Source organism: Carassius carassius, chromosome 3 (genome assembly GCF_963082965.1).
Source record: "Carassius carassius chromosome 3, fCarCar2.1, whole genome shotgun sequence".
Taxonomy (NCBI): domain Eukaryota; kingdom Metazoa; phylum Chordata; class Actinopteri; order Cypriniformes; family Cyprinidae; genus Carassius; species Carassius carassius.
In genome coordinates, this window is record NC_081757.1 from 18,964,740 (window position 1) to 18,988,870 (window position 24,131).

General features: G+C 37.3%; 1 protein-coding gene across 1 annotated transcript in view; it reads left to right on the top strand.

Annotated features, from left to right (window-relative positions):
• The first annotated feature begins 1,199 nt into the window (after nt 1–1,199).
• Nucleotides 1,200–24,131, top strand: part of cep89 (centrosomal protein 89) — a 65,240-nt gene continuing 42,308 nt past the window's right edge. Inside the window, 13 exon segments of the mRNA XM_059532322.1 lie at nt 1,200–1,265; nt 1,482–1,588; nt 1,826–1,981; nt 3,143–3,329; nt 3,628–3,703; nt 4,016–4,050; nt 4,797–4,854; nt 10,277–10,390; nt 14,726–14,914; nt 16,770–16,912; nt 22,209–22,259; nt 22,471–22,554; nt 23,575–23,678. Coding sequence (XP_059388305.1) covers nt 1,215–1,265; nt 1,482–1,588; nt 1,826–1,981; nt 3,143–3,329; nt 3,628–3,703; nt 4,016–4,050; nt 4,797–4,854; nt 10,277–10,390; nt 14,726–14,914; nt 16,770–16,912; nt 22,209–22,259; nt 22,471–22,554; nt 23,575–23,678 — 1,355 coding nt within the window. The 5' untranslated portion in view covers nt 1,200–1,214.

The window sequence follows — 24,131 nt, forward strand, 5'->3', positions numbered from 1 at the left end:
GACTCCACAGTTAGTACACAATAGGATTAATAACTCTTAAATCTCTACTAGATGTGAGGTTGACCTCTTTACTACTTTCAGTGCATGTCTGGTGGATTTACGCAAGATATGATAACAACAGTAATTAAGATGTAATATGGAGTAATAAAATGTGAGTACCCTAAAAAAGAAATGTGGAACTGTGAGGCACAATTCTTGAAAAATGTGTGCCCTCTTATTTTTGTATTAATTTCGATCACTTTTCACAGTAGTATTATATAATATGAAATGAAAGGTATACATCTTAGAGCTGTAATTTTAAGTTACGTGTATTTCACAAGCATGCATCTCTGTAATGATTGGATCAGTCAGTAAGGGACATCTGTCACAACAAATCCATTCACCCCTGCAAAACGATTTGTTGCAGTTTTTTTACTTTTACAAACAAAACTTTTACTGTGTTTTTAGTGAAAATTACATTCAGGGGACCTTTAGCCACAAAGAGAACTGTATGTTTGAGGGATTCAATATGCAGAACTCAAATATTTTAATTCAACTGATTCAAAATTTTAAAACAACATCAACAACTAACTCTGTTGCACAACATGCAGGTGAAGGAATATGACCAGTTCTTCAAGTATGGCTCATGTTTCAAGCAGGCTTTAAAATTGTTTACTTTGAGATTCTTAACAATGTCACAAAGCCTGCTAGTCTCAGTACCAAAACGATATTTTATAAATTTTATTTTTACTGAAAACGAGATAAAACAGACAAGAGAGAACAGAAACTCAACAATGCAATAAGACTTTATTATTCTTTATTTTCTCTAGCACTTTCCACGTGCACGTGGACGTTCTGAATTCTGAGTGGACCAGACTTCCCTCTACTGGAGAACTGCTGCACTCTGCGGCGCGACGCCGTTGCTAAGAGGATTAAACCGCAACGCTGATTGGTTGAGCTGCACAAACGAACCAACAGGAGGAGTTGTTATATTTCAAGGATTTTCATGGAAAGCGTCTAGTTACGTGAAGTTGAGCTGAAGCTAATACGATTTCGATGACAAATAATGTCTTTTTTATGTACATATATATAAAAATAACCTGTAAACGCTGTCAGTTTCTCTCTTGAAACATATCTTTGCCACACGTTAGTCCTGAAATGAGCAGTCCTAACCGCGGTTTTTATAAATCCTAATGTCAAATCTCTCACCGAAACGAGGAAGTTTGTTGAGGACCATGTCATCCAAATTCAACTTCAGCTTCAGAAGAAGAGAGAAGAAAGAATTTGTAAGTCTTCTATCCGTAAATATAACAATATAAGCGAAATTACATTTTGTGGTGAACTAATTTAGCTGCTAAAAGCCTGTGCTACTAATCAACCTATAAAAAGACGAATTTATTCAGTTCTCAGTATTAGTTTTCTTACCAGTTGCACTGGGTTGCTTTACCATGTGTATCCTGTGATGTAGTCGTGTGGTAAATGTGATCGTGTGTGTTGTTTAGCGGAATATAGCTCCTGGTTTGATCCCTGCTGCCACCATCGCCCCCAGACCCGCTGTTCCCCGCACTCCTCCCCCACGGAGCCCCAACCCCTCTCCAGAGAGACCCAGGTAGACCCAAATACCTATACCTATCCATTCATAACACTTCTGTTTTCCTCCATCATCTCTCAGTGCAGTTATGATCTTGAGAATCTCATTCATCAGTTGCCATAATGTTTTTATACAACTAACTTACAACATAGCTGTTTTAGGATTATTGTTCCAATACCTTTACACTTTTTTTTTTTTTTTTTTTTTTTTTTTTTAAATCTGTAAACCTTGTAATCTCGCTGATAACTGTCACAGGTCTGCCTTGGCAGCTGCCATATTATCTTCTTCCCTGACGAGCCGCACTATTGCCATTCCTCCTCCACGCCAAAGGTCTTACTCTGAGAGTGATTGTTCACATGCAGACAGCCAAACTGGCTTTGAGCCCTATGCTGCCACAGGACGTTATACCAGGTATTATAGTGCACTTTACCTTCATTACCTTTCATTGACCTCGATCAGGGATCCCTAACCTTTTATTTTGTGGGTGGGCCCTCTTTGACATATTTACTTAAAGAACCCCTAAAAGTTAATATTCATCTCTGATGTTAGTTAGAAAATGGTCACATGACATGGAGATAAACAAATATTAATTTATTTTTGTAAGCGTTTTATCCTGATTGCTTTTATTTAAAAGTATTTAAGTATTTTAATATAACATTTTTAGCATTTAATTGGTTTCATTAATCACATCCCCTTGCTGTCCCCTCACAGTCTGGGAAACCTTGACCTAAATAAACTGGCCCTCCTTTACTTTTTTTAGATGAATAGTTCATCTAGAAATGAACATTTTAGTGAGTTTTCATGGTGAACGTGATTAAAAGCAATGATTATGTGTTGTGATCAAAATGATATTTATGTAAGGAACATTTGTAAAACTGCCCCCCAATTCATTCTAAACACATACGACTTACTTTCTTTAATGAAACACAAAAGATTGTGCCCTTTTCAATGTGTGAAAGTGAACAAGCACTCAGAAATGGCGAAAAAGCAACGTAAAGTTGTTGTAAAAGACTGTGCCTTGAGCAGACTTGAAAATGACTTGTGTTCTCTATTCCAAATTTTCTGAAGCTATACGATAGTTTGTGAAGAACAGACCAATATTTAAGTTGTTATTCACTCATTATTCTAGCCTTGGCGGGTTCATGAGTTTATGAGATAAGGAGTCAGATCTTTTCAGTGAACTGATTGGTTAAATGTCAGTCTGCCGTCACACAAAGCTACCATATGACTTCAGATGATTTAGAAAATTAGTGAATAAGTCATATGGACCACTTTTGTGATACTTCTTTGTTATCCTTTTTTAAGTTTGAAAGCAACTAGTTTAGTCTTCTGTAAAGAGAAGATTACAATGACACAAACTGATCCTTTAAGTGAGTCTGAAAGCATAATCTTTATTATTGTACCAGAATGAATTCTAATCAGGGTAACGCTTCTAATTAGGTCTGATTGCCTCTCTATGATAGGACACAAATAGTGGTTTAAACAGCATTAGCTGGTCATCACATTTTAGTACGTCAGCTTCGCTCTCTTAAGCGAGACATGTAAAATAATGTATTTGCTCTCTCACCTTAGAGACACCTGGGCAGATTCAGTGACAGGAAGACCCCCTGTGCCTTCCCAAGGACATTCTGATGATGACGAAGGTGATGACAGTGATGAGGTGGAGGGAGATGAAGAACATGTATATCAGTCTCTTGAGAGACAGAGCGGAGCTGATGACATAAATGTTGTTTACGCCGTGCCATTAAAACACAAGAAGGTACAGTCGTGTGTGTTGGTTTGGCTGGGTCTGTGTGTGGAGTGCTTTGTCCTGTTAAACATTTGATGCATTGACTAATATTCACCATGAGATGGAGCTTCTGATTCATTCAAATCCTGCACTTAATTTGAAACCTAGTCTGAGATCATCATAAAGAAATTAAAGAATTAGAATCTGATTCAATAGTTTTCTAATAATCTTTGGCATTTAACTACCCACTACCCTGCATTTATGCTGATTATAATATATTATTTATGTATGTGTATGTGTTAACTGGCTGAATGAATCTCTCTGTCAGGGCGAGACTGATTCAGATGTTGATGAAGAGACCGAAGACTCAGAATTTGATATTGTGTCCCCTCTACAGACTGAAGGTTAGAAGTAACAAAGAATTATAAAATATACTTATATTTAAAGTCTTTAATCCTCAACAAAGTTGCATTTATTTGATCAAAAATCCAAAAAATTGTTCAATTAAATACATCTTTGCAGAATTAAAGTATTCATTTCCTTTTTTTAATAAAAATCTTTCTGACCTCGAACCTTTGAACAGTAGACAGTGCATATTCAGTTTTAAATATTAATGTTTCACATCTCACATCTTGCACTCAACAGTTTTACTGACATTGAGAGCCTTGGTAATTTTGCAGCTTGATGGCTATAATTAATACAATTTTGTATTTCAGAGGAAATTGTGGTTCAGGAAGGAGCAGCTAAAACGGTAAGAGAACCTCTCTCTCAACATCAGCTGTAATGAGAACCTGGAGTCATTATTTTGATTAAGTTAATTCAGGGTTCAAAGCTAATTTTTTAATGCTGCTGTAGGAACGTCACTTATGTTGTAGATTGGTCTGACTCTGGACTAAAGGTCATTCTGCCCCAGAGCTCAACAAATTCTCTAAAGACAGGGGAAAAATGACTCTGGCATGAAAGGCTGAGGTTAAGGGCACAAAGGTTGTTATCAGTGAAAGAATATGAATGAAAATTGGACAAGTTGAAAGAGACAGTGGGAAGGTGTTTAGACTGGGTGAGAATATGCGAGAGTTTATTAATAAACTCAGCTATTTCTGACAAGAGAAACTATCATAACCATTCTGTTTCAGTATTCAGTATGTGTTTCTCTGACATGACAGTACATTCACACACAAACACACAATCCAATTAGGCCATGTAAACCTGTGCTCTGTTAATATGTGTACGCACATGCAGACTGACCAGCTCCTTGCTTTCTAATAACCCAGTGTTGTTAGATCTGAATGCTACTATTCCTGTAGGTGCTTTGAGACCTTTACCAGAAGGTCTGTAATCTCATCTCTTAATGAGGAAAATTGCTCGTTAGTAGAGATGAACTGCCTATAATGAGCAAGCACAGTGCACTTTTCACTATTAGATATACTTAATAATGCAGTCTACCTTCAGTCTGTGGTCTGAACCCTTTAATCAGTTGACTTCCCTCTGTCTCCATAGCTGCCATCATCGCTACAACAATCAAGATCAGGCTCTCGTGGGAGCATGGCATCTCCAGGTACTTCCCCTGTCTGCCATACATTATCCATCACAAAAGCAGAACTCCACCTGTGCTCATTTCAGAAGCTTTTTGTCAGTCAGTGTGAAACGTACCCCCTTTTTAGGAATCCTCAAGGCTTTGAAAGAAAAGCATAATTTCTGTTTTATTTGGACAGGGAGACAATGTGAACACCTAACTGATGTCAGATTTATTCAGACATGGCTTTCATCAGACTGGAGGCAAATTAAGTGGTTACTGTTTGATACATTTGTGATAGGCTCATTGGAGTTTCCTGAAGAAGAAAAAACAAAACAAAATAGAATAAAGCATCTGCCAATTTAACAAAAATCTTTTTGTTTAGCTCCTCTCACAAGCTTATTGTTGTCAGCATTGAGATATGAGAGTGATGAAGCTATAACCATAATGACCATGAGGACAGAGACTGGAATTACCTTGACATTTGTCTTGATATATTCCCTGCTTCTCTTCTTCCTCCACTGCAGTAATTTTGCTTATTTTTATTGTTAACATAGTGGTGACAGTAAAGAGTTTTTAAACTTACTCCTAAAGAAGTTGCTAAAGAGGAAATTACTTATTTAAAGTATTAGTTATTTAAAAAATGTAATGTATACAGTATATGCTGCTTGCTCTGTTGGCAACATGATTATTAGTTTTGAAAGAAATCAGCTGTGCATAACACTGCCAAATGCAAGATATACCAATATTTTAAAGGGTTAGTACGCCCAATTTGCAAAATTATGTCATTAATAACTCACCCTAATGTTGTTCCAAACCCATAAGACCTCCGTTTATTTTTGGACCAAAATGTATTTTCGATGCTTCAAAAAATTCTAACTGACCCTCTGATGTCACATGGACTACTTTGATGATGTTTTTCTTACCTTTCTGGACATGGACAGTAGACCGTACACACAGCTTCAATGGAGGGACTGAGAGCTCTTGGACTAAATCTAAAATATCTTAAACTGTGTTCCAAAGATAAACGGAGGTCTTATGGGTTTGGAACAACATGAGGGTGAGTTATTAATGACATAATTTTGCAAATTGGGCGAACTAACCCTTTAAGCAGACAATTGTTTTTTTTTGTATGCCAGTTAATGGAACTCTTGCTTTTGGCCGAAAAAATAATACACAATGCAAATGATGAACATTCTCAAGGTGCGTAGTGTGCACACTTTACCAGGAATGCTACATGTGTCATGTTGGTATTTGATTTGTTCAAAATCTAAAAATAATTTATTAAGAAATCAAGGGGAATTTATTTTAACCATGTGGAACAGGTTTTGTGGTCAAAGCTGCCCGAATTAACATTTTAAATGTTCAAATCTGATGGCTCTTCTAGTCCTGTGGCATTATGGGACAACAAAGTGTCCACTCTTTGTACACTTAAAGGCACAGTTTACTTAAAAATAAAAAAGTAGTTATTTACTCACCCTGATTTTATTCTAATCACTATGCTCTTCTTTTTTGAAGAGAGAGAGATTTAATAAATAAATAAAAAACCCTACTGGTGCTTGTCTGTATAATGGCAGTAAATAGTGACAAGCTTCAAATGTGATCACAGAATAATCGCATGTGAATCGTGTCTTATTTTTCAAGTGCTCCGCATGCATGCAATAGAGAAACAAACTGAAATGTAATGTATTATTTAAAGAAAATCCTGACCTTGGCCATTGGTCTGCTGTGCACGACCGCGCATTCATGAGACTGTATTAGTGCCACAGTTTACTCTGGAAAGCCACACACAGAGTTTTGATACATCATGATTAGTAAAAACACTACACAACCACATATACCACACTGTATACATGTAATTTTTGCATACATGTATACACTTGGAGTATATGGCACAAGTAGCATAGTAGCATGGGATCATGGAATTACATTTAAGATGTTTGCTATTCACATCCATTACATGGATGATTTTGAAAGCCCTTTTTTTTACGTTTCCGAATGTTGTTTTTTTAATTGTCAGAAAAAGAAGGAAGGGCATGGGAGTTAAAGGGATAGTTCACCTTCAGTTGAAGCCCCCCATTGACTTCCATTGTATGAAAAAAAGTCAATGGGGACCAACTGCAGGTGAACTATTACTTTAATGTTACTTTTCATGTTTCATTATTTTCACAATACATTGTATTCAATACCTAATATATTTGTGTGCTGCAATACACTTTTTTTTTCTTCGTATATTGTGGCTTTTATATGAAATTACTGTTTCATTAAATGTTTCATTATATTAATTTATTGAAAATAGGCAGTGTTCAGTTGCACTCAAGACGTCTAATGGCAGATAGAAGCAGAGCAGTGTTAGTTAAGCCTAGAAGAGGATAGCAGGATGGATTTACCCTCTGAAATAGAGCATGAAACAGCAGATCTGGAGCTGGTTGCTGCAAAGTGATCAGTGGACAACTGCCAAGCTTTTTATGCACTAGCAGAAAACGGCTGTGTCACCTTTAACAGCAACAGAGACTTCCAGTGAAGGAAGAAATTAGCTGGAGGAGGAGTTGAGGATGACCTTGAGGTCTGATCTAGGGCTGAGATGTGAGAGAAGCAGACAAAATCTTGTCTGTGCTTGTAATGTTAGAGACTGAAGACACAGACTAATCAAGGAGAATTCAATCTTTATTAGAAGCAGGGATGATACAGCTCCACTAGGAGTCACAATGTGGGCTTTTCAGCTCCATATTCAATTTTAAGCCTTGTGATATTTTGTTTGTTTGATTTTGTTGCATGTTTGACGTGATGTAATCTAGTATATACTGCAGTCTGTCGTATAATTCCCACCTTCAGTGAGATCTTAATAATGTACTGGATAGGGTCACTCTTGTTGAGTGTTGAGTTGAGTAATAACAAATGATGTTGTCATTTACTCAAGTCCCCTCATGTCAATATGACTTTACTTTGTGTAACTGCGTAAGAATGTCATTTTTCCATGGCAGGATCAGCATGATTTGTGAATGAATCCTTTCAGTTCAGATAAGTTTTGTGAAACAGATCAAGCTAATTATTGAAAACACAACAAAACTGTTTAGATTAAATTGCAGACTGATTGTCAAAACTTCTTTAATGAATGTACCAAGGACAGCTAGAGTAATTTTTTTAGTGAATAACAACAGTTGACAAGTATGACTTCAGAAGAAAACTTTCCTCAAACCTAAATGAACCACTGTTATTATGATAGTTTAGGATGCTTTCGTATCCTTTCTGAAGATTCATCCTTGAAAGCATTAAACCCCATTAATTAAAAACTATATGCATACAATGAACCATACAATTTAATTTTTTCAAATTTCTAATTTTTTGTTATAAGAAAGACACTGGTTTAGAGTTGCATGAGGGTGATGATGTTTTTTTTTTCCATGTTTGAACGAATTCTTTAAATAATGGTGAAGTTGTCTGGCAAAAGGTCAGCTGTAGCTGATTGACAAAGTAGTCAACCTCCGCAGTTCTTAAAAAAAGTAGGTTATGAAGACCTCAGCGGTCAGAGAGGATGGAAGAGGGTGAGAAGTGGTTACGGAGGGATGGAAAATGATTTGTTTTGGATGGATTCGCACATGTTAATTGTGGAATAATAGTAGTCTCTGCGCATTGTATGTTTTTGTCCACTTCTTCACTGATCCATGCATTTTGTGGTGGTTTTCTGATTTCCAAGGACTTGAAGTGGAGCAGCAGGAGAGTTCAGAAACCAAGTACTCCACAACAGGTTTAATTGACTAGTTTTGGGGGAAGGTTACAGCTTTTAGAGGTGTCACTGTCAATAGAAGTAGTCTGAGGAAGTGATTGAAGCAGCTGAGAAGCCATAGAGGATTTCATTGAAGCTGTCTGTGGATGGGAGATCGGAAGGTGTGAGATTCAAGGGTAATCAAATAAATGAAAGTTATGAGAGTAAATGTGAGGGAGAAGCAACTGATACAATTAAGCTATTTCCATCACCCTGCCATTGTGCATTTTGAGGTATCCTATCAGAAACAAGTGATGGAAATGCCAAATTTCTTAAAAAAAAAAACGTTTTTACGCTCACTTGAGGTGGCTTTTGTCTTTGCGTAAAAGGGTTAATGCGAATAATGGGAGATGGAAACACATTTGTTGAATAAATTCTTCCATGCGCATCAAGAAAGTCATGTGACTTTGTGTATAACCTGACTCACCAGCAGACCAATCTTGTTGCACAGGATCTGAAATATTGTTATGGTCATTCTGAAATGCCCGAGAAAAGTCTGGTGTCAAATTATTTCTATATTATTGCCTCCCAGATCCCGAACAGCAGGCATCAATAAAAGCAATGAACGCATTCATTGTGTATCTGCTCACTTTTGAGGCTTTTGAGAAGTAATTTTATTATATATGAAAATTATTATATTCAGTGGCTTCTCCAACTTTTCTTAGTGATATTTAGTGCCAGTTTATCAGAAAGCGACAATTTTGTTCTCTTTGACTTCTCGACTTTTGTGCGCAAGTTAATTCGCAACTTTGTATGGAAATACGGCTTATGAGGTTTGTTGCCAGCCATGTGTTTTTGGCAGACAAATGGATGCCAAAGATTAATCATATAAGGAGATGTTAAAATAAACGGGAGTACTGGAAGGTTTATAGATGTTGCCAAATAATAGAAGATCACTGAAAATAATAGAAGCACACTGTATTCATAAAAATATTTGGCTAAGACTGCTTTGAGCTTATTAAAAAGACATTAATTATATCTGTGTTCAATAAATATTTTAATATGTTTAAGCATTTCTTGGCACAAACATAAAAATGTACACTACCAATCAAAAGTTTTTTGAAAGAAATGAATGCAATTGTTCATCAAGGATGAACTAATCAAAGTATATACATTTTATTATTAAAAATATTTTAAATTAATGCTATTCAATTGAACCTTCTATTTACCAAATAATTATACAGCACAATTTTTTTAGCACTGATGATAGTAAGAAATGTTTCTTGAGCACCATTCTAATATGCTGATTTGATTTCTGAAGGATCGTGTAACCCTGCAGACTGGAGTAATGTCTGCTGAAAACTGATATGCCAAAACAGGAATAAATTACAATTTTAAAATATATTTGAATATAAAACAGTTATCTTAAATTGTTATTACATTTTACTGTGTTTTTGATCAAATTAATGCAGTCTTGTTGAGAACAAGATACTTTTTTCAAAAACATAAAAAAAATCAGTATATAAGGGTATATAAAATGTATTTTATATTTAAATGATGGACTACAATTATTAACACCTCATTTGCTCACTCACTTAATTATCACTCTCTAATTCTGTTGTACAATTTCTCATTTATTTGCCCAATCAATTTTTCACTCATTGCTCATTTATTTGCACAATCAATTTATCACTCATTTATCACTACCCTCACATATCTCCTTATTTTATAAATGTTTTTTCGTATTGTTCTTGTCAGAGCTAAATGATGACTGGAGCACTCAGTCTCACAGATCAGTGAATACTTCAAAAAGGAAATCCTCTCGGATGAAGGAGAGTCCAGTGAGAGGGAAAGAGAGAGACATCAGTCCAGGTGAGGGGCATGAACTCTACACTGTGACCTTTCCAGCTGTTTTGTCTTTCCAGTTAATCATTTTGTAGCTAAAATCTCCTGTTAAAGTCATGGTAAAGCAATTGTAATGCATGGCCTGGATTAGCTTATTGCTAATAAACAATTAAATGTATTACTGGCTATTTTACACATCCCACCAGTTTTAACTAGATTGTCAGGAAAATTTTAGGTAAAGACTAGAGCACAAATACTAATGAAAGAAAGTAATGAACCAGATCTCATTAGTTCTGTAGGTTATGTAATAATATTACATATACATATACATATAAGGGTTAGTTCACCAGAGAATGAAAATTAGTCCATCTTCTACTCACCCTCGAAGCATAGTTTTATGTGACTTTCCTCTTTACATTTACATTACATTTAATCATTTAGCAGACACTTTTATCCAAAACAACTTACAAATGAGAACAATAGAAGCATTCAGACCAAAAAGAGAACAACAACAGTATACAAGTGCCATGACAAGTCTGTTAGTCTAGTACAGAACACGTGCCAGGGTTTTTTTTTTTTTAAGAATATGATAGACAAGAAAAGAAAAGGTAAGAACTAGTATTGGTTGGTTAAGTGCTGACGAAATAGATGAGTCTTTAGATGTTTTTTGAAAATGAGTAAAGACTCAGCTGTTCAAATTGAGATTGGGAGGTCATTCCACCAGCTGGGCACAGTCCAGGAAAAGATCCGTGAGAGTGATTTTGAACTTCTTTGGGATGGCACCACAAGGCGTTGTTCACTTGCTGAGAGTAAACTTCTGTAGGGCACATAAGATTGAACTAGTGAGTTTAGGTATGTTGGTGCCGTGCCAGTGGTCGTCTTGTAGGCAAGCATCAGTACCTTGAATTTGATGCGAGCGGCTACTGGTAGCCAGTGTAACCTGATGAGGAGAGGAGTAACGTGAGCTGTTTTTGGCTCATAGAAGACAACCCTCGCCGCTGCATTCTGGATCAGTTGCAGAGGCTTGATAGTACATGCAGGAAGGCCCACCAGGAGAGCATTACAATAGTCCAGTCTGGAGAGAACAAGAGCTTGGACAAGAAGTTGGGTGGCTTGCTCTGACAGGAAGGGTCTAATCTTCCTAATGTTGTATAAGGCAAATCTGCAGGACCGGGTCTTTGCAGCAATATGGTCTGTGAAGCTTAACTGATGATCCATCACAACTCCTAGGTTTCTGGCTGTCCTGGAAGGAGTTATGGTTGATGAACTCAGCTGTATAGAGAAGTTGTGATGAAACGATGGGTTAGCTGGAACCACGAGCAATTCTGTCTTAGTAAGGTTGAGCTGAAGGTGATGGTCATTCATCCGGCTAGAAATGTCACTCAGACAGGCTGAAATGCGAGCAACTACCATTGGACCATCTTGTTGGAATGAGAAGTAGAGTTGAGTGTCATCAGCGTAGCTATGATAAGAAAAGCCATGCTTCTGAATGACAGATCCTAATGACGCCATGTAGATGGAGAAGAGAAGTGGTCCAAGTACTGAGCCTTGAGGAACCCCAATAGCAAGTTGTTGTGACTTAGAAACTTCACCCCTCCAAGACACCCTGAGGATCTATCTGAGAGGTAGGACTTCAACCACAGGACTGCTGTTCCAGAGATGCCCATCTTTCTGAGGGTGGACAGGAGAATCTGGTGATTAATGGTTTCAAAAGCAGCAGACAGGTCCAGTAAGATGAGTACTGAGGATTTTGAAGCTGCTCTTGCCAGTCGCAGGGCTTCAGTAACCGAGAGCAGAGCAGTCTCAGTTGAGTGGTCACTTTTGAAGCCAAATTGGTTGCTGTCCAGGAGGTTGTCCTGTACAATGAACATAGAGAGCTGGTTGAACACAGCTCGGTCAAGTGTCTTTGCAATGAATGGAAGAAGGGATACAGTTTTCTAGAAGTTCTGGATTCAGAGATGGTTTCTCTCCTATCTTTTAGAATAATCCAATTGAAGTTATATAAAAAAATTGTCCTTGCTCTTCCAAGCCTTTGAATGGGGGCAACCAAGTGATTGTTGTCAACAGTTCAGAAGATGTGAAATAAAGTAGGGATGGGTGTTTTCCGCAAATATCACATTCGAATATTTGAGCTCACAAAAAACGAATATTCGAATATTCGTTTATTTAAATGAACTTTAATGAGACAGACGTCATTTTTCAGCAACATTTATTGTTTCCGTCATTTTTGAACAAGCTTACACCCAGTAAGCTTGAACATTACACATCGTGTTTTGTAGCTGAAAACCTTTAACAATCCGTGCAAAAATACACATTAAAAGCAAAAAAAAAAAAAAGTGAACAAAGATAAAACGTAAATAAAGCAGCCTGCAGCAATTAGGCTATTGTACAGAATGTATAGCCCACATTTAACTTTGAAACTTTTAAACTGTCAGCAAATCTTTTTTTTTTCTTTTTTTCTATTGTTTTACATGTTCTTGTTAAGAAATACGGGCATGTAAACATGATCGGGGGAAAGTCGGCTCCTTAGTCTGTTAACAATAAGGCTGGCCGCGGAGAAAACGCGCTCTGACGGCACAGACGTTGGCTGGACACACAAATAACGGTGTGCTAAGCTAATAAGTTTTGTGAAGCGCTTCGTGTTTTCGTTTCACCACTGAATGGGATCCTCATCTGGTGGAATACATGGCTCCAGCAAGAACTGTTCTCACTCGTCTCGGCTGGACTCTCTGTAATCATCGCTGAAGAACTGGCTCAGCCTTTTCCGACAAGTGGGCATTGCATCCTCCTCATCGTTGGTGACGGCGGCTGCATCCGCAACACTCGCATTAAGGAAAATGTTCTGATAATGTTCAAAAAGTTTTTTTTTCTTACTTCTCTCATGTTTTCATCGAGAAACCTGAGATGTTTGTGCCGAGGGTCTAGGGCGGACGCGAGAAGATGAGTTTTCACTGCATTCTCCAAGTTAGCGGTGTTTATTCGTTGCTTGAGAGACGCCGCAACAATGTTCTTCAATTCGGTCACTTTCTGTGATTCTCCACGGCATATTTGAAGTACTGCAGAAGACCGCAGTTCTTATTCATTCATTAATTATTTTTTGCTTGCATACATCTTTACAAATGCCGTGGAGAATCACAGAAAGTGAACGAATTAGGTTTTATTGTGGAATTTTTTTTTTAATGGCAAGCAAAAATATAGCGTAATTCGAATATCATTTTTATTTATCGAATAATTAGAGCAGAACGAATATTCGAATGTTCGACTATCCGTGCACACCCCTAAAATAAAGTATGCTCATCTGTAATAAAATGTCCCTCACACGGCTCCGGGGGGTGAATAAAGCTCCCCGTAGCGAATCCATGCGTTTTTGTAAGATAAAGATCCAGATTTCAAACTTAATAAACACTTTTTTTTCTCACATCTGCTGACTGTGGGAACCAGACGCAAAGGAAAACCAGTCTCCAAAATCCTCCAAAGTTTTTCTTTACAAATCCTCGTTTTGTGCTTCTAATTCGTGCACAACGATTTGTTTTGTTCTCTCCCCACACTCCTAACTAATCCTGCAGCGCTGACGAACTGTCTGGTTATTTATCTTACAAAAATGCAAGAATTCACTACATGGGGCCTTTATTCACCCCCGGAGGGACGTTTTATTACAGATGCGAGCACTTTATTTCACGTCTTCTGAATCGTTGACAACAAACACCCGCTTACTCCCATTGAAAGGCTTGAAAGAGCAAGGACAATTTTTCGAGGGTGAGTAGAACATGGACAAATTTCTATTCTCGGGTGAACTAACCCTTTAAGCTTGTCTGTGTCTAATTTTGTTTATGCTGTTTATTTTTTTATGAAAATATAGGATCAGACAGAGTGTGTATTTTAATCTGTGGTAATGTGATAAAGCTGACATTAAGATCAGCCAGACAAATAGATTGAATATATTGAGGAATCTCAACAGACTATACAGCGCCAGACTCATTAATGTGTAGGACTAAACAGATGGTCATAAACACATTGTACTGTTTTACATCAAATTGAATTAATATAGTCAATCTAAAAAAAGAAGATCAGTCTGCTTAGGAAATGACCTTCACATCAAACCTTTACATAATCCTCTTCTGTCGCATTTTCATTTGTATGTGTCCTGCTGTTTTCTTTAAATGCAGTTCTTCTGAGCTGTCCTGTCTTTGCATTTTGTGCTCTTGTTGGTGGTGTGCTGTTGTGCCGTTTTCTGTTTTGTTTTATGCTGTTAAAATTTCTGTTTTCGTATTCGTGTGTATATATGTATTTGCTTTTCTGTGCAGTGGTTTTTATTCTGTGTGTGGCTGTGCCCTGTTCTGCTGTGTGTGTTGTGTGGTGCAGAGGCCAGTGAAGTGTTGCGCAGTACGCTAGAGGTGCAGCAAGCACTTGTAAAGGAGCTGAGGGAGCAGACTCAAATTCTGGCCAAGGAGAAAGAGACTCTGGAGAAGAGATGTTTACAGCAGAGTCAGCACATAGAGCATCTCCGGCAGGAGCTCTGCCACTCTCACACAGAGAGAGGAAACTCCACAGGTGCCTCCTCACTCGCTGCTATACATCCCACAGCAATAACAGAGCCTATCCAACATTAGAGGTATCGTTCCCCCAAAAAATGAAAACTTTGTCATATTTACCTACTGTCATATCCATATGACTTTCTCTCTTCTGCAGGAATTTAATTTTTTACGAATATTCTGACCACTTTTTCATTATATGTATATGTAATAAAATGAATGAAGACTGGAGCCTTTTTGTATGACTTCAGAAGACTTTGGATTATACTTGTATGGACTATTTAAAATTTGACTGGTAGTTTTGTGTGCTTTTGGAAGCTTGAACGCTTCAGTCACCTTCCATTGAACACTAAGCGTGACTTGCACAATCTTCATAAATGAACCCTTTTAAGGGAAAAAATGCATATAAGTTTTGGAATAGCATGAGGAGGAGTAAACAATGACAGAATTTTTATTTTTGGGTGACCTATGCCTTTAAGCAACGTACTGTGGAACAAAATCTACATTTCAAATAGGCATAATCTTTAACATATGCTTACTTCATTTCAAGCTGTGTTTTGAGCATTAATTTGACATGTTGTAAATTCAATGAAACAACCCATTTTAAATGAGACTTGTGCTTTTTCCATACTCAGTGGCCCTTTTATTTGGTACTCTCTAATTCTGGGTAAGATATCTAGAACAGCAGGCTTACTTGTTATTGGTCCCATATGATAGCATTAAACAACTACGAATGATTTGTCAGCTGCACATTCAGGCATATTTTTTTTCACCATTTTTTGTGAATAGTGTCTAGAAACTGGGAGGTCAGCAGTTTCTGAGATACTGAATCCACTCCAGCAGTGACCAACAATCATTCCACAGTCAAATTCACTTAGATCACATTTCTTCCCTGGTCCTGATCTTCAGCTTTTGAAAACAAGCTGCATGCTTTGATTGCTGCCCTATCATTATCTGCTTCATTATTTGCATTAACCAGCAGGTGTAAACATGTACCTAATAAAGTAGCAACTCATACTACTGGCATTTTATGTCTCAGGGTTGATTCTTATTAAATTCAATTGATTTCAACTTTTTTTTCTTTTTTCTTTTTTATATGAGGATCACATCTTTAAAACTGTTAAGCATCACTTCATTATTTATTTGACATTTTTTCAAAAATACCTTTTATACTTGGATTTTATTATTTTACCATTGTCCCAGACTCAGACTTTTTCTAAAATATGAAGAAACATCAAAAATGATTAATATGGCATCCTGAAGACCTTCCTCTAAATGTGAGTGCATTCATAGGTCTATTATAAGTCATCTGTGCTTGTATAAAGGTTTTTCATGCTGCATCCTAATGCTCCCAATCTTAATGTTCACACAGCTGTCTTTCAGTAGTGGCATCATTCCCATCACAACTGACAATTTATCCCCCAGCAACAATTTTCCAAAAAATAGTCTACCTGGTTACCATGGAGATAACGGTGTCAGCGAAGAGAGCAGAAAACAAAATAAAGCAAAATAAATCAGGAGAAATATCATTTCTGAACAAAATATGTAAAATAATAATAATAAACCTAATATTGTAGTTAATGAAATTATCTTTAAGGCAGATTAGATTTAGGATTTAATTTCCAACACAAAATGAATAGTGAGCTTGATCATGGCTGTTCAGGTAAGGAAAAACTAATTGATATAATTCTCCCATAATGCATGTACATGCATTTCTAAAAGTCTAGATGACCAGAAAGTGCCTGTAGTTGAAGAAACACTCATATATGTACTGTATATACTTCTGGGTGGGAGTTTTTGCCTGATTGGATTATTTGTGTGTGGTTTTGCAGAAATCTGCTCTGATTTAACTATGCACAGTTGTGTGTGTGTAGGTGAGAGCTCTGAGTTACAGAATCTGAGGGAGCAGGCTCAGCAGCTGGTGGATGAGAACGATGGGCTGAAGATGACAGTTCACCGTCTCAATGTGGAGCTCAGCAGATACCAGGCCAGATTCCGACCACTCACCAAGGACGAGGTAAAATAGTCCACTGTACACCATTTTCAGAGACTGGTTTGAAAAGTAAGACAGGTCTATAGGCTCAAACCCAGTACTGCAATAAAGAGAGAAGTTTTGAAATGTTTGACTTTTCAAAAAGTTACAGTGAACATTCCCTCCCCTCAACTACATAAATATCAATGTATATGTAATTGATGGAGGAGCTGAATTTTCTAGCTTTGCATAAGTTCTCAGCGTTACTCTGTATGAAGAGTAAGACAATTCTACAAATTCACTTTAAAGTGCTTGCAAAACAATATGTGTGGTGCTTTCATTCTGTGGAAAGAAACATGCCACACAGACTTTAATTAAAATTCTGGAGATGATTCTCTGAAATGATAAATGTTTGAGTTCATATAGGGGACATTATATCTGCAGTCTCGCTTGCCTTATCCTCTGTTTTGATGTGAGAGATCAGTGCTGTGTGATAACTGAAGTTAATTGCTGCATATCTGCTTAGACTGATCCTGGAGGTGCCGCTGGAAACTATAGTTCAATTTTCTTCATAAACTGATAAAAAAGGAATCGGCTCTCAGAGTTTTAGTAGTATCTGACACTGTCTCCTTTCAGTCTTGCAGGGTGTGATTAGCTGACACCACAGTAATGATATGCAGCTCTTCCTTTCATCTCCCACTTCCTGTTTAATGCAGAGATGATAGTTTGCAGGGTATTATAATTTCAAAGGATCATTAGCCAGCGAGAGGTTGAGATCAGATCTGTGTGTGCGCGCGCGTGGAATCAGAGATTGTTTCTGCTCTACCCTTGCATGATGCTTGTCTTAGCCTTATGAACACATTCATCTTCTAGCGCCACTAAGACGGTGGGCAGCTAAGACCAAATGTGTCCAAAAAGACCTTTATTTAACGCTTTGGTGTCAATGTTATTTAAATATGCTGGGATTTGCATGTAGGTGCGGAATATTGGAAAGAGCCCTGTAACTAAACAGCTGAGTTGCTGTAAGTTTTATGAGCCTTTATGCAGTGAATAATAAGTGGAAAGCACTCAGAGGAATTGCATAACTGAGCTGCTTTAAGAAAGCCTCAGAAGAGTTTGACAGCCTGAAAGCAATGTGACCTCTTTGCCGTCCGTCTTTGAAGGATCAAAGATCTCAGATTTGTCCCGCTGGTGTCATTTTATTAAGGAGGAAGGACCAGATTAAGCTTATTTCATATTGATGAGGGCTGTCTGAACTTTGAGCCTGTCTGGCTCGCTGGTTCACTGAGAGAATGGCTCTACTGATTGCTCAGATACTTCAGTGTAATATATTAATCTGCTTTTCATTCATCTGTGCAGTATTGGGATGCTCCTCATTTAAAGATGAGTTTAAGGCTAACAGTCCCTAACCACAATGAATTAGAGATCTGCTGATCACAGAACTGAAGCTTTTCTTAAATATTCCAATTCTCATTTTCCCCTCTCAGGAGGTTTCATTTAATATTTTAAGTGTAAAAAAAAATGTAATCTCAGTTTCTGTTAATTTAGTGCGATTGAACATTCGTCTGTCCTCGACTCTTGAACTGACTTTGATTTGAGCACTGGTGTGTGGTTGGGCAGATGCGAGCGGATGGGGAGAGAGGAGACAATCGACAGGCTAAATATACTCTGTCACTTTAGTTTCAGGTCAGTAGCCTGGATCTCACTCTCTCTTCTGCTCTTTCTATCCCGCTGCCCCTCCTTCCATCTTAGCAGGAATGAAATTTAAGAAAATTTGGTCCATTGTCACATGGGCTTTAGTAAAAGAAGAACTAGGAAACTAGGCTCTCTTTGTCTCCTTCCCTCTCCACCAGCCTCTGCTTTTTACAGTACTGTTGATAGCTTCCCTTTCTATCCTTAAGTGGATCAGTGTAACGCTGGATGTGTCTGAACTCTCTGAGCCGCAGGAAGCGTGTTCTGGAGGGCTGCTGCAGTGATTAGGGCAGTGGTTGGCAACACTGCTGTAATGTGATTGAGTCATTAGGTTTGGGGACTCTCAGCAGTGTTCCCTGTACTCTTAATTAGAGATAATTTAAAAAAAAGTACATTGCACACAGTATCACACAGCACTTTTCAAATAAAATTATTTTAGGATAAGTAGCATTTTAAAAACTGTATAAAGAATGACTTTTTTTTTCTAATGAATTTAATGACCTAAAATTAAGTTTCATTTGAACAAGTTTTAATGTATAGTCTATAACCTACTTTTTGTCGATGTCTTTGTGCAAAAATGAAATGGTTCATGCATTGTGCTTTTGTACCAGCATGCATGAAACCAGCCTACTGCTCCATTCATTATTCACACAATTATAGATTTAGAAAAGAATCCAACTAAGCATTGTGATTGCAAACCCACAGGCAGCCTTTTAAAAATCATTCTATCACTAAGCTTATTCAGTTAAAGATGTGTTATTTCTGGACCACTAGTGTCACCAAACAGATTTTTTTGCAAAAAAATACAACACTCTTACAGGTGTGTGTTTTCCAATAATATTTCTAGCCAACAAGTTCCATCATAACCAACATAGATCAGTGATTTAGTATTTCCCGAAACCATACTTCTAATTGAACATTTGGGGAACTGTGACGTAAGGGGGATCCTGCAATTTAATCAAACATACGAATATAGGAAATCAACAGAGAAGAAAAATAGCAAAGTCATTCTCGGATGCCATGTTATGTTTTTTTACAACAGTAATCTAACATTAAAACGATCTCGGGGCAATTAATTAGCAGAAGTTAGTGCTCCGCCACCTGTGTGATGTCATAAATGACAGTTGTTGAGCCAGTGCAGTTCAAGTGACAGATAATGCCAATTAAGTTATTACAGTTTTGGGAAACTTAATTTCTCTAATGCATCGTACTAGGGCTGGGCGATATACAAAAAAAAATGATATCTCGATATTGTCAAATTTTTTACGATATTCGATATATATCTCTATATGTTTGCATTTAAATAATAAAAAATAAAACATGATTTTCTTTTGCCCATTAAAAAAAAAAACATTTAGATTAAACAGCTAATTTAAGCAGTTAAAAAATCTAGACCAAGAGATCACTTACTGCTTTTTATTAATGAATACATGTAGGCCTATATGTAACTGAAGCAGTGCAAATTAAGTAACAGTTACAGAAAGTGCATTCTGTCAACTTTTTAGTGCATGCAATTCACAATTTAAACTATGCAACTGGGATAAGTATTTTATTTAAATTTTTTAACAAGTTTTTAAGCTAAGAACACAAGTCTGTCAACTGTCTGTGGTTTTAAGAGAAGCTCTGTGGCATGAAACTATGTTCCTACTGACACTAAAAACCCTCTTAGATGGGGAGCTAGTTGCTGAAGCACATAGCAATTTCTTATATATAAATATATATAAATGAATACCAAAGACTTTGCATTCTCTCTGTCTATATTATGGAAACTGGTAAACATATCAGTGAAATTCCCCAATAGTAATTCCAAATGGCCATAGCCTATGTTTCTCTATTCAAACATCAGCGGTCGAGTAAGTGCATTTATTTTGCGATCACAAATGCAAACAATACAGTTGAGATCTCACGACAGAAGACAGACCGGCTGAACGACGCTTTCATTAGATCGCTCAATTCCAGCTTGTTAGTGTTTTCAGATTATCGTCAGCGGCTCTTCCGCAATGAGGAGTGAGCACGTGCGCATGGTTGCCAGATTGCTTAAAATAAGCAAACACCGGGCAGAAAATGTATCCTTGTAAGAGTGGAGCTCTGATTCGGGGATTTAAACTCTTGTTATCTGGCAACCGCTATCATTACAGCTCTCGTAGTAGAGGGGCGTAGACAGTGTTGCCAGACGTACGATAATTATCGTATTTGTACGATAATTTTTACCCCTGTACGATGTACGATCAATAATGAAAAAAATCCCGTAATGTACGATAATTTCAGAATTTTATGAAAATTTAAATGATGGTAGTTGCAGTTATAGGGCTTCTTTACTCATACACGAAATTGGCTCATTACAGACACTAAATGCGTTCGTGTGCACCCGAGGGTGTGTTAAGAATGCAGGAGAGTGCCCTGCTTTAAAGCCTAGTTGCGGTCCAAGACAGCAAGAACTTCTTCAACATCTGGCAACACGCAGGATTCCGATAACAGCGGCTCAGATGTGGAGTTAACTGCACCACGCAGAAACAGCTAAATTCCTTCTTCACTGGACGTGACAAAGCAAGTGTTAAAAATAATTTTAATATGATTTAATATGCGCTGCGACGCAGACAGTCACTGAAAATAATGGGATAGTATTTTGTCTCACTGCTTCCGTCCAACAATACGCCTTATCTATTGTGGTAATTTGCAGGTCGTGTCAAAATGTTGTTGGTTTAGAATAGATAAATAACATTTTTGACTCGTGTACGATAATTTTCTTCCAAATACGATAATTTTGAACTTCTGGTACGATACTTGGACATTTCCAATCTGGCAACACTGGGCGTAGAGCAGTCAGCAGTTACAGGTTCCTTTTTTGGACATTCGGCGCGTTCTTTTGGGAAAGTATGCTTGAATTTGAAATATTCGATATTCCCGATATATTCAAATTGTACATCGTCGTCAAAATTATTCCGATAGTATCGCTAATATTCGATATATCGCCCAGCCCAACATCGTACTATTGCAGTTAAGATGCAAGTTACATTGTTTTACAGGAAATGCACCCGCAAAGTCTGTGTAACTTGCCATCTGCCCGATGTATTGTAAATTGACATAGAAGTCATTCCCAATTATTGAAACCATATTACACTTTGGCTTTAAATATAAAAAAAAATGTCAGTAGTATATTCCATAATATAAAAACAAACATGTGTGTTTGTTTTGAAGGAAGAGTAAAGGTTTCAGACAATGTCACGCTCACAAAATCTGTCTTTTAAACTCACAATGGCAGCTTGTCCTAAAGCAACCTCTGATCTACATCAGCTTTGAGCTGTGTGTGTGTCCTGGGTGGGCCATTGTCACTTTTGAGTTCTGAATTGCCCTCTTGCATCAATGTCCGAAAGAGGCTTATCTCTCATTGCCTTTAAAGCACATATCCACACACCCACTTAAACATGCTCTCACATTGCTGTCACGCTCAATCCCATCCAATCAGAATTGCACACAAGTCTGTCTCATCCTTTTCCAGCTGTGTGTCTAAGAAATGGCAATGTTCTTTAATTATGTTTCAGTGTAATTACAGTGCTTTTACTTCTTTTGTCACATCACAATATCTATATAGGATAAAGGGTGAGATAATATGTAGACTCAAATGCATTTCTTATCCTAAATTTCCCAGAATGCTCAGATTAAAGGCCTGCCAGTGAAAGGACCTGCGCCTCCTTGGCTGGTATGTGAATTTATGATATTCTTTAGGACTCATTAATTATAGTAAAAATGCTTATTTCTTACTCTATGCTAATGTGTATTATTTAACAGAGACAATGATGTCCTACACTCATCAGATTATTTCACAGTTTCTTGTTGTTGGACAGAAGAGAAATGAATAAAATATTGACGTTTTTGTTTAATGCTATGGTTGTACTCTAAATTGCCTTTAGCTGGAAATGAAATATTTATCACCCCTGCTGCTGGCCTATGAGGACCATCTGAATGCCAAAGACAAACTCCTCAAGTCTTGTGAGGTGAGTTAGTTTGTGCCTGTGTGAGAAGGGGAACATTTGAGTCCGTTTACTCTTATTGTATATTTTGTGTTTATTTGCAAGGGTTCATTTTTTTGTGGGGGGCATTCAAAAGTGTGTATTTAATAACAGTGGCTGCTCTGGTCAGTGACATTTTTTTGGGGAGTTTAGAAAAATCTTATAATGGAAAGGTAGAAATGTATAACTTTATTGTCATCGATTTCTATTGGATATAATGTTTAAACTCATCTACTGTATAATTTATACTTAGCAGCTTGTCAAATGCTGGAGTGTATTTTATTAATATGCACAATACCAATAAGAGATTAAAATGAGAATATAATAATAAAGTTAATGCAGAGAAAGCTGATTTTAGCCATGCACACTAATCATAGGATCTATGTAATAATCTCTCTCTAATAGTCTGGTTTTCTGTCTTTTAGTGTCTCTCATTCTCTCTATCACACACATTTCTCATTTTCACTTAATCTCTGTTTCTCTCTTTCTAACAGTGCAGTGCAGCCAACACTGACACCAGACTTACCTGCCTTGAATTTAAAGATCTTTCTATTCAGAGTCACGTGTTATGTTTTAAAGGGACAGACAATTCATTTTACCACCCTCTCTCTGTAGTCAAGTGTTGAATAATCACATTCATCAGTGATATTTGTGATAAATATATCAAATTCACACACATACACACACAAACACTAAGCAACTTATACTTTAAAAATGTCCCAGATTCTTCTGGAAATTTCTGAAAGAAAAGATAAAAGAGATGCATTCCTGTGTGAAGGTGTTATTTTGAGAGCTAAGATAAGCATTGGTTTGGAGAGAGCTGAGGTGACTTTTTCACTTTGTGCACCTATGCTGAGGTTTCAGATGAACTCTGGCTGAGATGAATGCATTTGCTGATACTGCAGAGGACGTTCATGCATACCAATAACCTTACTTAAAGTATTTAAGCAGTTTGTTGCAATTTTTCCATGGCAAAATAAATGCAGACTGTGTCTTTTCTGACAGGAAGAGCTACAGAGTCTGAGAGCACGTACAGAGGAGGTAATTCAGGAAAATGAGAAACTTCATGCTCAAGTCAACAAAAGCAGCACTGTTAGCAACAAAGAATGGTGAGTATGAGTGTGTTGCTGTGCAGTGTAAAAGTGTACGCATTTTCTGTGTGCCTTGAAAGAAATCACAGTGCACTTATACTGAAATTCCCTCTGAGAATTTTGTTTCACAGAAATTAGGGAAAAAAGCGATAAGGAAAAATGTCCAGGGGGATTGCGATAGTCCTGAGGGCGATCTTGCCCTTGATACATACCTCACTCTGCTAGCCATGCTCTTATCACAGGAATAATAGTCTGTTTGATTATGGCTGACGGTCATAGGGCTGAAGTTTTGAGTATAAGAGTGAGGATATATGTCCTTTTCACTGTTCAAAACAAAGGGAAAAAAAGCCAGGTCTTAACTATATTCCATTAACGGCTCTTGCAGATGCACTCTGTTATTACCAGAATTGTTCAGCTGTGTTCAATTGTATTATAGTCATTTAGGTTTCCTCTCTCTTATTTTATATTAAA